General features: G+C 51.5%; 3 protein-coding genes across 3 annotated transcripts; 2 read left to right on the top strand and 1 right to left on the bottom strand.

Annotated features, from left to right (window-relative positions):
* Nucleotides 1–401: 401 nt before the first annotated feature.
* On the top strand, nt 402–1,178 carry COL26b_009249 (uncharacterized protein; the record flags this gene model as incomplete). The annotated part of the gene is made up of 1 exon (XM_053181984.1): nt 402–1,178. One exon carries the CDS (start codon nt 402–404, stop codon nt 1,176–1,178), a length of 777 nt encoding a protein of 258 aa, XP_053034100.1.
* Nucleotides 1,179–4,631: 3,453 nt separating this feature from the next.
* Nucleotides 4,632–5,375, top strand: COL26b_009248 (uncharacterized protein; the record flags this gene model as incomplete). Its single annotated transcript, XM_053181983.1, has 1 exon — nt 4,632–5,375. The coding sequence occupies one exon, from the start codon at nt 4,632–4,634 to the stop codon at nt 5,373–5,375; it is 744 nt and encodes a 247-aa protein (XP_053034099.1).
* A 524-nt stretch (nt 5,376–5,899) lies between these two features.
* On the bottom strand, nt 5,900–8,002 carry COL26b_009247 (uncharacterized protein; the record flags this gene model as incomplete). Its single annotated transcript, XM_053181982.1, has 2 exons — nt 5,900–6,995; nt 7,137–8,002. 2 exons carry the CDS (start codon nt 8,000–8,002, stop codon nt 5,900–5,902), a joined length of 1,962 nt encoding a protein of 653 aa, XP_053034098.1.
* Between the last annotated feature and the right edge of the window lie 4,892 nt (nt 8,003–12,894).

Genomic DNA, 12,894 nt, shown 5'->3' with positions numbered 1-12,894 from the left:
GCCTAAATGGAATGAACAGATCGAACCCACATCATGGGTTTATCATTGAATTATAAAGATGCCCTACACGATCGGTTGATGCCCTCTCAGTACTTCATGTTGTTGCTTACCCCTTTCCATTTCTCCCTCCTAGACCATGTTGAAGGTCATCACAGCCCGTTTCCACCCACCTAAGCCATCCTCTCGACGTTTTGATGGGCTCACCATTCTCGTCGTGGGGGCCTCCACAGGCATCGGTCTTGAGGCAGCCAAGAAGCTAGCAGCACAGGGAACATCTACCCTCATTATCACAGCCCGAGACGAAACCAAGGCAGCTACAACTAAAGCGACCATCGAAGAGCACCTAGCATCAAGTTCGGTATTTTCAGGGCCCTCGCCGGTCATCGTCTCTCGTCGTTGAGATGACATCTGACTCAGTCTACGACTGGGTCAATAGACTGAGGCAGGCGACAAACCACTTGGATCACGCCATCATCAGTGCCGGGCTGCTAGCAGGATCATACAATCAGGCGGAAACAGGATATGAGAGCAGCCTGCAAGTCAACGCCATTTCGCCAACACTGCTTTCAACGCTACTTCTCCCTCTGCTACTCGCCTCTCCTTTGGTGCAGAAGGCCTCGGTCGCCGAAAGACCGCATCTCACTTTGGTCAGCTCCGGCGCGGCTTGGCTTGCCAGTCGTTCTACCATAGAACCTATCGTCAATTCGGCAGCCCCTCTTCGTGACCTGTCAAGACCGGAGGCCTTCACACCGGGAGTCATGGGAGGCCAAAGGCACTACTGCCTCACCAAGCTTATGCTTGAATATTCCATGCGGCACCTTGCGTTCCTCCCAGGTATCGAGGACACTGAAAAGAAACCCAAGGTTCTTGTTGCTCCCGTTTGCCCTGGTGCGGTCAACTCGGACCTCTCGCGGCACTCAGCCAACAGCGGAGTCGTCGGAATGATGGCGAAGATCGTCAACAACACGGTTGCGCGGACGGTGGAGCAAGGGGCAAATATCTACATTTCAAGCCTTGGACTGGGTGAGGAAGGTCGCGGTCAGATGTGGACGGACGACCACATCTCCAAGGACCACAAGATGTTCCTTTCTACCGCGGAAGGCAAACAGCTCGGAGATCGAGTCGTGAAAGAGCTTCAGAGCTTTGTGAAAGAGATGGATATCAAAAGAGGCATATGATCAGCTCGTTTCTATATGACATAAATATCCTAAGACTGCGGTGTCAATCCAGCTCACAGCTAGGGTGCTGGACTATTTAATAGAATACCACGATCGCACAGGAAATATATCTTAGACCCCATTTTCGCGGATGACCCGAGACGCGAGATTGACTGTTTTCACATGTTTGAGGGGCCATTTCCCCCAGCATTACATCACTACGTAGCCGCTTACGGTGCAATACCAGACATGTCTGTCAATTTCGCGATACAAGTTCCGAGTCTGGTGTGTAAATGTAAAAAATCATTGGGTCCTGTCTTCAAGAATTCAGTACATACTGGTGCGATAAAATTCTTCTACCTTCGCATCATCCTTCTTAACATGACACTTGCCAATGTAAAAACTCACATTTTTCTGACCTTCAAAAGTCATTACTGGACATTCACAACATCTTTGAGATTTACCTCTGATCACACTAGACAAGAGTGGTAATCATTGACGATCTTTGGATCTTGAGGCCAGACAAATGCTCCGTCAGTGAAGCTCGTGATTACCGGACTTGAGTCAACCCTGCTTTTGCCTTGTGAATGGGAACAAGTCAAAGAGAAAACATTGTTACATAGGTAGCGATTGGCTTCCAGTGACTTGCTGTAGGAAAATATGCTTCAACCCAGTTTTGTCCCTGGCTTGAAGCTGAGAAACAGTGCGTATGTGGGCTGTGAGTATGTTAGTGGCAGCCTTCGTATGATAGCAATTAGCGAACGAAGTATGCTTCAAAGACTCCCGGCTTCGATCGGCCGAGTCCTTAAGATCGACGGAATATGTGTAAAACTAGACAAAGAACCGAGAAGAAGTTGTAGTTTGGCCCCCAAATTAGGTATCGCGTGGAGCTCTGCACATCAGACGATTGCGTGACTCAAAGTCAGTGAGTCGCCCGAACAGCGATGGCCGGTCTGTCAGAATCAAAGGCGGCTTATGGATAGCGGCGTTGCCAAGAGTTACGACATCCGTCAAAACATCATGTCAAAACCGCGGACTGGCAACCAATACTCTTGGCATGGGCCGAATAGCGAGGGCATCATGTCGAACGGCGGATGTTGCCGTGTCACTACACAACTGCCGGCCCCGAAAGAGACTTCGCTGCCTTGATTTAAGCTTGTTTGTGTCAACGGCACACTTGGCACGAACACAGATCTCACGGCGATTATTTCTCTCCGGCGAAGCAACCCTGATCTCGCGCTAGAGAAGTTTGGTTTATCTAGGGACCGTTTGGGCCTCAATATTAAACATTGCCTTTTCTTTTGGGTTAGCTAATAGTCAACGCGTGAAGTATGCAGCTGGACCTTGGAAGTCTCTGGGATGGCATGGAACGTAATCGAAGTTGCGACGAGGGGTAGGAACACGAAAGGTACGAAGATCCCGACTTTGGACGCCGACCCAACGGTGTGAACTTCAGCGTGATGAAAGGCAGACGTGTGATGAACGTCACAAACAAGCGGGGACCTACTTCAACTGTTGCTTTACAACTCCCTCGGATGGCTCGGCGCAGCCTTGCCAGATACGGATTATACGAAACTTGTGGCCAGAGTGTTTGATGACATCGCATTGGCCTTCATAATAAGCTCGGAATGCTCTTGGAGCTTGACACTTGACGCCAAGACCCCGGCAAACAGCGAGCGAGCCAATGGGAATTCTTCACTCTTCACCTGTCCCACGAATTCCGAACTCCAGTCAAATAGGTAGACACAATCCCGATCATGGTTCCATCGGAGTTAAACTCCTTTCGTGTATATCGTTGTGCTCCGAATACAGAAAGATGCGACGAAGCATTTTCAAAAAGTCCAAACCTAGAGAGACAGGATGGGAGGTCGTGTCTATCTGTCGGCGCCGACAAAAAGTCTCACCACGCTATCGCAACTGCAACGGACATCTGATCATACATGGACCACCGGGACCTTCGCTGAATACTAGACTTGCGCTAGTCTCCCTACAAACAGTTGAAAGCAGAAAATCAAGATCAGTAAAATCTGCCCAACGTCAAGTACTGGCAGACACGACGGTTACACGTCAATAGTGGATGCACTGTCCACAGCCTCCAGATGATGGCCCGACACTAAGATACAACGACGGGTTTACAGCCGCATCGCGCAGGCCTGATATGGTCTGAGCTTCCTTGAAACAAACAAGGGTATGCTTGATGGCCATGACAGAGAGGCTCGACCCGGGGACATATCGGCGGTCGGGGCCGGTCCAAAATGACTCTGTGATCACATTAACCACGGGCGGAGCAGTTCGTCCTGGTCGGAACTGCACAAATCTTTCTCTCCAACTCAATTTTTGTAAATCTTCCGCCAGTCTGGTTAGTGACAGGTTGGATGCGTCGAGCGTTGTTCAAAGGGATCGCTGTCCACGCGCTCCACTCATCGGAAGATGGGGCGATGATCGCGGCTCGGATTTCGTAATATCGTACCTAATAATTCCCCGTTTAAGGAAACAAAGCCTGTGCGGAAATTGAAACGAAAACGAGAAAAGATGAGACGGCGTGGAAGCAGTCAAGGTTGTATCACCGTTGAATCGGGAAATTCATTCGATGTGACTTGGGGGAGTCCGATCCGATGGCCTGCATGCCCAACGACTGACTCAACGACATTCCCTCGCAATGCGCAGGCTTCTATTCCTTCATTACGTTGATCTCTGGACAGGCAATTACTGTGCCAATTGATGTTACAGTGATATCAATTGCATGACATTGATCTTCCTGTTGAAAACAATGGAACTTGGCAATGGAGAGACCATCATCTTCTTTACGACCACCTGTCGACCCGGTGGGCGGGCTTAAAGGCAAAATGCTGGATGCCAAACTATGCACTCAGATTCGTCTGGACTTTCGGGACATGAAACAGGGATTCTACGAGAGTTACCTTTCTAGGGAATTTGCATGGTGGTTCAAATCCACCAAATCGCGTAGCTCGCCGACTAGGTGAACGTCGTACTATGGATTCAAGTCGCCTGCCGTAGGTGGCCCGGCTCGCGGGACCATGGAGGCAGCAGTCTCACGGCAGAGGGCAATACTCCCACACAAAATCAAGGCCGTCTCAACTTTGCCTCATGAAAGCCAGCACCACCCAAAGATCAGGCTGGATTCACTAGTGACATCGGGACCTGCGGCAGCCAAGTCTCTGGCCCTCGCCTTGTGATAGCCTTGGCCGTGTGCCATCATCCTGTCCTTGCTCCCCGCATTCGCATTATATGGACCCTCGTAGTCAAGGTCCTTTTCAGCTGGCGTTACACTCCCCTCTTCAGCTGCCTACATCCACCGCAACATAGCCTACTGCGCAACGCTGTGATGGTCTGAAGTTGCTCCTCCTTTATTATTTCCGCACCCACATTCTCTTTTGATCCGAAGGAGGCAGCAGTTCAATCCTTTCAGGGCCACGATACTCAAGTAACCGGCAGGCAGGCAGGCAGGTCACGATGTTACTCCGCTCTCTCTTGTCCTTCACCCTTGTCGCGGCCACGGTCCTCGGCGCTCCCGTCATTACAACCAAGTACAAGCGCGATCTTGCCACGATCCAAGCCGCTCTGAACACCATCAACTCTGCGCTGCAAGGACTCGACAATTCGGTGAAAAACACGCAAACCGTGACACTGGGCGGTGGAATCCAGCTGCTCGGCGCCGTCGGCAACGTCAAAACCTCAATCGAGGACGCGACGACACAAGTTCAAGCCTCTGAGGTCCTCAACAGAAAGGACGCGCTGAATCTCAAGGCTGCGACCGACGCGCTTACGAATAACGTCAAGGTTACCATCAACGATGTTGTGGCAAAGAAATCACTAGTCGACTCGCTCGGCGCAACGCCACTGGTTGCCGTTGCGCTCCAAGATCAAAAGTCTGCAAGCGTCGCCCTCGCCCAGGCTCTCGTCAGCAAAGTCCCCCAGGAGCTGAACGCCGACGCGCAAAAGAGTGCCGGCGCCCTCAGCACCGTCCTGGATCAAGGCATCGCAGTCTTTGGCGGCACATCTGTCCCGGCTCTCCCGGGAGCACCCGGCGCACCACCCCCGGCTGGCGCCGCAGCTGCCGGCTCTACCGTTTGTCAAGCAGTCGCTGCTCCCCCACAGGCCGAAGCTGATGCTGCCGCTGCCCAGGACGCGGGCGCTGGTGGGGGTGGAGGTCTTTTGGCAGGGCTCATGAGCATGTTTCCGTTCAAGAAACACTAAAGTCGGAGATAATTTTCATGTATGATATGTTGGCATACGAGCATGGGCGCGAGGGTACACTACGGCCGGGTCCGTACTGGAATGGTGTTCAACGGCTATACACAAATTGGAGATTCTCTCTCAGTCTTAATACATCTTGATTTGAGAGGGGCAATAATATTATCACGACTGCATCGCTATCGTGATCCAGTGACATGTCTGTGGTCATCCTGCCGTGAAGTAGCATCAAGGAGTTTGCCCTGGTCTGCGAGAAAAAGCAGACCCCTAAGCGCAAACCATGGAGCCTGGAACGCTAACGACACATGTGACGAACGAACAATTTTGAAGCTGGAGTTGTCCTCACATGCTAAGCAAATTGAGTTACAAAAGTCTCCTTGCAGCGCGAAACTGTCGTGAATCTTGAATTACTATTCACAACATGGCTAACAATTATGTACAAAAAATATCAATATGAATGCGGATACCCTTACGAGCAGCCCGGCTTTGTAAAAACACTACCTTAAATCATGTCTCTTATTAATAGTCTATTTCAAAGGACCGCCTTCCCTTTCCATCGCTGTAAACTTTTGTATCGAAGACCGCCGCGCTACTCTCGACCGTCCTTCTTCGAATCCGAGACCATCCCGGTCAAACGTCAAGGGGATTTCGCCAGATGTTGCCTGACTTTCAGGACGCAAGGCGGATCTCTCATCGTCAGGATCCGTATATCTGCTAAACCTGGACTGGATAAAAAGCGGTTGCGCCACACCATACTGGCTCCGATGATCGTTACCGAACGGATTTTCGTTGAATGCCGGTTGTGCGACATCAACCTGATTCAGGTACGGAGCCGGAGTCATGCGACCGGACATCATTCGCGAGATACCGCCGCGGGCTGACCTAAGCGAGCCACGAACAGACCGGACAGAGCCCCTGATCGACTGCACACGACTGTATGCTTGTGGTCGAGGAGGCAAGACAACAGGCTTCTCGCCGTTCATGCGGCGGGTACTGAATGCGACAATGGTTCGTCCAGATCCATCTCTACCCAGACCCGATGAGTCCACAATCTCATATGGATGACCCATTGCCGCGAGTTCGTCCTCGATCTCCTCCTTGGTGAGAAGGGCAGCTTCGTAGTCGTCTTCTCCTGGCTTGGGCTTCCTCGAGTAGTCACCTGGCTGGCTTGAACCATTGGGAACATGGAAGAGTAAGTCGATTCGGATGACAGCGTAGAAAACCACGACGAGGATTTCCAACATGAATCCCGTGGTGTAGAAGACCTCTTTACTCAAAAGTTTATCCGTCGAATCGGGCGGCTCGGGGTTCAGAATAGACGTCAGACGGACAGCGTGACCCGCAATGAGAAGGATGGCGCCGATTAGCAAAACTGCAATCTTCTGATGAGTGTCCCCAACACCAAACCTCTCGGGCTTAGGTCCTGGAATCACGGCGGCAAAGAGAACCGCAACGACAGGAAGGATTGCAAGCAACATGATCCAAGATACTCCAGCTTTGAGCACGTTGAGAGCAGTGTCGACGCGGTCCTGGTCTTCAATGTGATAGAACGAGACTCCCAGTGCCGTACTGTTGTTGAAGATGACAGCCGGAACCGAGAAAATGAAGAAGAGAGTCGCAACTCTGAAGAAAGGATGCCACCCAAAATTGGGGTGAATTGACCGGATGATTCTTTGAGCAAAGAATATGTTGACCACCATGACAACCACAGCACTAGTATGTGTAAGTTTCAATCAATCATCTCAAATGCGGCGGAAAACTCACCCTCCGAATTGCACAATCAAAGCAATGAGAATCACTACACGAGCCTTCTCGAAAGCCCAGATGATTCTCATGATGCAAGTGACGTTTCGGACCATGCAAAAGTCGAACATGAGATCTGAGAGCAGGAATTTGTGACCCCGCTTCGCGTTGGCTCTGTAAATCCTGATGTGCGTGTACGCTCCGGCGCTGAATAAGAGCAAAAACAAAAATGTCACGGGGACATCGATGTTAGTCGTCGGAACACCTCCGATGAATGCACCCTCAGCTGGGTCAACGAGTCTCTGCTGCGGTGGCTGCCCATTCTGAGCCCCTCCCTGGGCCGGTTGCGGCTGCAGTGCGGCACTGGTAGTAACAGCTGGAAGCGCAGTCGGCGGTGCTGATGCTCGGGGTTGCGTGGTTGACTGTGGTGGAGGGTTCGATGGCGTAAATACCGGTGCCGGGACAGTTGACGGCTGAGCTGAAGTTGTCGGAGCGGTAGGCGGGGGAGGCGGTGGTGATGTTGACGCCGGTGGTGGAGGTGGTGGAGGCGGGGCTGCCGAAGAAGTTGTTCTTACGGCCGAAGATGTCGCCCGTGAAGTTGTCGTCGGCGGAGGTGGTGGAGGGGGCGGCGAGCTAGACGATGTTGTTGATGTTGTGGTAGGCGGCGGTGGCGGCGGAGGAGGTGGAGGCGGAGGGGGAGTCGTGGGTGCAGCAGATGATGTTGATGGAGACGGATCTGCTGCCTGCCCTGTTGGCAATTCTGCGATGAAGGACGTGGCATCTCCCAGTTGCCTCTTTGCATATTCCACTTCTGCCAGTTGAAGAGGCTCAATTTGCAGCCCTGCTGCAACCGCCGCCGCTATCGTAGCGACTTTGAGCAGCCACATGTTGGATGTGGTATGGTTGAGGGCGTCGTGTGCCTCTCAAAGAGTGTGTTCTCGGTTTGCGTTGAAATTAGTCTGAAGCCATGCCAGCACGCGATGAGAAAGGAAGATACTGTGAGGCCTGGATGGCGATCCGAAGTATTAGAAGTTGATGAAAGAACGCTGCACAAGAGAGTGAATGACAACAACAGACGTATCGCCGTACACCACCTCAATGATATTTGATGTGATCGATGGTGGACGTTGGGGAGGGAGGGGCGGCGGAACGAGGGTGGGTTGATGGAAGGTTAAACAATGCCAGGCATTCGAGCAAGCCAGGACCTGGTCGGAAGAGTCGGCCGGGGACGTTGACGACTTGATTGCCCTGTGAGGTGGTGTGCAAGTGCCATCTCCAAGGAGGCTGAATGTCTGGTCATCCCGGAAACACAACATTGCCGTGTCAAGACCATTCGTGGCGTGCGTCACTCGGATCTGTGTGTAAGTTGATAGAGTTAGAGGAGAGGTTTCAGCGACAGGGTCTGCCCGCCACCCGCGCGGATACATGCACGATCCCTGCCACGCAGCAGTAGTCGTCTTTGCAGGTTTGCACCGCTATGGCGCCTTGTTGTCCGATCTCGAGCTGCAAAACTAATTGACGGAAAAGCGAAATCCACACCACCTTCACGGCCCCAATCCAGCCACTTCCTACTGGATGCGACCTATCACGCCCCAGACGGTCAATGGGTTTTGACGTTCTGAGGCAGCTCCGTGACAGCGTCCGGGACATGAGATGGTCGTCCGACGTACCCGGTCTCTACTGCTATCATCTTATTCGTAGTTGGCAGCAATTTTGCCCAATGAAACGTCAAGTAGCACAGCAGCAGAGCTGGGCGGAGGGATTGGGGGGTGCTTATCGCCGAACTTGTGCTGCGCGAGCTGCGGCACGGCAGAGAGGTGACAACACACACCAACTGAATCGTTGGCATCGTCCGAAGGCAGAAATAGGAAAGCAGTAAGCAGTGAGCAAAGCTGGATGTGTTTGGGCACGTTATTAGCCGGTCAACTCCCGTCCAGCCAACGGATACGGATACGGGGTTCGTCCCTTGGGATTCAGGATTCCCGTAGGGAAAGTCTACCGACCACCCTCAGCCCAACTGGAGGTGCAGGGCACCACAAGGGATGGCGCCGTAGCCTGCAACGTGACACATGCTGAGGATTTCGCTTAGGGCGTCAACTTGGCCATTCTCACCAAGCAGACTTTCAGGTGTTGAGTGAGAAGGTGTGTATGCAACTGAGTTCAGACGGGCTAAACACTCTGCATGTGATCACGATGGATGCTGATGCTGCTTCTGCCAGGAAGCGGAAGGTGCACTTTGAGTTACCAAGACGTTGGCTCGGTACGTTGTGAATACCGACATATCCAATCATCAAAACTTCAGGCCGAGCCGTCGAGGGGTCGCACACTTCCCTGAATTTGGATCTGGGCCTGTGGTTGACGTGATGGCATAGGAGAGCTGACATCAGTTGTCCGTCCAATGTGCCGGACAACAGAATGATCCTTGCCTCTGGTGGGGATTTGAGATCATGAGTCCATCCTCGATCGATGTATGTCAGAAGAGGCTCAAATGGGTAGTGGAGGGTAGCAACTCGGGATAAAAGGCACGCGGGATATCTCCCATTGGCCACATCGTTTAATCTACAACGTCCCGCATCTTTTTCTAGAATGAGCACAGCATATGCTTGCGACTTTCCTTAATCGGGATACTATTTTTATGTTGGATTGCCTCTCTAGTGCTGACGGCTGCCATTTAAGCTTGATGAAGCCCCGTAAAGATGGGTTGTGCTGACCGGGCATTAGAATTCAGCCTCTGCTCCCAAAAGACCTTCCGCCGGTGGAAGGCAATGCTGACAGGATGGGCAGAAGGGCAGTGTGTGGTTGCACTGCAGAAGGAAGGCATCTCGCCTCCAACGGCCATTCTTTCGGCGCACTGCTATGCGATCTGAACCTATCCATGGCAAATTTGCGCCATCGGCATGCATCACAACGGCGATCTTATTTTACGAAATGGTTCTAGCTCCGGCACAGGTCAGTGCTAGAACTCCACCTGAACCGATAAGGCTGCAGCTTGTGCTTGCAAAACTTAGGCCGATTGGTAGATTATAGTTGAGGTTACATCGTTTCTGTATCATACCTTCGGTCTGGCCCGCTTCAGCTTCCCAAATGGTCCCGAATAAACCTGCTTTCATGTGTCCAAGTGATGCCAAGTTTCGCCCGCTATCTTGAACCACTGCAACCTTTCTCACTCGCACTCGCCAGTCTACCCACGTTCAGAGGTGTTAGTAGAAGAAAATGAAGATCATACCTGTATGCTGCAAGATAGCCATTGAAAGCCCGAAAGACCGCCATTCTTTGCCTTTTGGTGATCGAAGTATAATTTTGACAAGAAGCACGGTCTCGGGTGGCGGACGTTGGCAGACTGCGTGGCAGTTGCACTAACGACAGATTGCCACGCTGGCTTTCGGTGTAATTCCATGGACGTGCCCATTCTCTACACCTAGATGTGCAATTTTCTTTTCTTTCGCGGATTGCAACATCGCCGATGTCAAAAAGTCTTGGAACTTCAAACGGCGATGTCCCAAGTTGATCAACCGAGGCCTAGATAACCCAGCTTTTCTCATTGGACAGTAAACAAGCCTGCCTACCACTGAAGTTTGCCTTGTTTCATCGCAACTGCCGTCACGCAATCATGGTTCGTTCATTAATTACTAAGGCTGAGTCGCGGCCTCTTGAGGTCCGTCTCAAAGATCTTTCTTGGCTTGACGGACTCGGCCCATTGGACCTTCTACGCTCGGAACCGAGGCAATGCGGTCTTGACAGCAAAGCCAAAATCTTTTTGAGTTTTTCCACACAAGAAATTGTTGGCTTTCGAGTTGAGTCTCGGGCCATCGCCTCAAAACCGCCCACAGACATTTGGGAAATCTTACCTCTTGTCAACCTCACAGAACGAACCATATGAGCCGCCGTTGTGCCCAAGTCACTTGCACCCTGATCCCAAAAGAACGGTCAAAGGCCCAAAGCAGCGGTTTTCTCGGGCCGGCAGCCCAACTTTCGCTGAAATTTCCCGTTCGGTTTGCGCTCTATCCAAATGCGAGAACGCGATACCGCCGGACTCTCGGTGTGGGAGACTGTCCTAGTCTGTAAACATTAAAGGACTCCATGTCGGCCGAAAGGATACGGAGGCGGTAATTTAGCAAAATACTTGCTGGGCGACTCACGGACCGATCCCGTGAGTGATGTCAACAATATTCGTACGGAAGCCGCGGGCTAGACGCTCATGATAATGCTCTTGGAACAGGGCCTCAACGGCACCGTTTGGACTCTGGATACAACGCATAATTAGGTATGAGTGAAAAGGTAGGTCTGTTGACCTCAAGTACGTCATCGCACATCATTGCTCTCGCCGCGTAAGGGACCAAATAGCAAGTGGTAAAGCATTTCGACCGTGAGCTTGGAGTTATTCGTGGTTCATAAAATTAATGCCCATACCAACGACATGGTGATCGAAGCAGGCCAAATTGAGACACTTGCGGTGGCTGCATTGTGTATTCTTGGTCATCGTCCAACATGCGCCATTATCCTTTTAGCAACGTGCACGCGTGCCACGTTTTCGTGACTGCGGAAAATAAGCCTCGGAGATGCTATTTCCTCCCACGTCCTCAGCTTTGAAGAAAAGGCTTACAAGATGCACTGTTGTGCAATAATAATGCGCCACTGTTTTGTCCGAAGGATTGGGAAGTCCGAAGGTTTCTGGCGACATGATTTGCTGTGGCTTAGACGCGGTTTGCATACACAGACGGTCAACAAACGCGATTGCCGAGACTTGCATACTGCTGAATGATGAACACCTACCTCATGACCAGACAAATCATCAAATTTAGAAAACATAGCCCGTTTGTGAATGAAATCAGGCAATGTGATGATAGTGGTACGCCATGTTCACCTAGTCGTTGTTGCACTGGTCAGTCTTATCACGATTGTAAGCAAGCATCCTGAGGAGAGTCAATCATTGATTTTAAATCTGACCGCGGTTTATTTTGAGCTATTGAACCATACCGCGACTTGGAAGCATTGATAGCTCAAGAAAGGATGCATTGTTTGCGTTATGATCATTGCTCTCCACCACGACTTCTTGCTCACCCTCCGAATCTTTGCTTCCCAAACACGCAGTACGTTAGTCATCCGGAGCGCACAGTAGTATCCCAAAGTAGACAGTCCATCGAAGGCACCATTCGACAGAGGCAGGTTTGTAATGGTTCGCAAGGGTGTCAATGCTTTGCGGGGTATACGGACTCGAGAGGTAAGACGCGATGAGAGGAACTAGTCGAGCCCACGGAGATAGATCCCGTTCGCCTTTCTGACTCCCAAAAGCATAAGCGGTCATGGACCAAGAAACTTGCGTCGCGGGGATAAAGGCATTATTAGCGTGAACATAGGCGGAGATAGCGTCCGGCCAGAGGAAAGCCGAGAATGCTAGCAAAACATCGTAAGACAAAGGATTCGAAGTGAAGGCGCGAAACGGTAAGCAATCAGGCCCAGGGCTGGTATTTTGTCAGCAAAGGATATCGCGGCCATCCATTATTGAGGATCGAGACACTGAGTTATCAACATCAAAAATCGCCGATAACCGTAGTCATTGTCACATTGTAGACCAACAAATTTCTTGGCGATCTGGATTATCCCTCCCAGTCGGCAAATATCGACTGATGAGACCTTGTTCATAATGGCACAACCAGGCGAAAATCAGCTCCCGCGACCTCCTTTTGATTCACAGCTTGCCACTGTGATCGGAAAGACACCGCCGTATCCTCTTTCGAAACATGAAGTCGTCGCGGGGCGGGAGCTCAGAGCGAAAAAC

This window comes from Colletotrichum chrysophilum (genome assembly GCF_026319265.1).
Source record: "Colletotrichum chrysophilum strain AFK26 chromosome Unknown scaffold_87, whole genome shotgun sequence".
Classification (NCBI taxonomy): Eukaryota; Fungi; Ascomycota; class Sordariomycetes; order Glomerellales; family Glomerellaceae; genus Colletotrichum; species Colletotrichum chrysophilum.
Note: the sequence above shows the minus strand (reverse complement) of the source record. Positions and strands in the feature narration are given on the sequence as shown.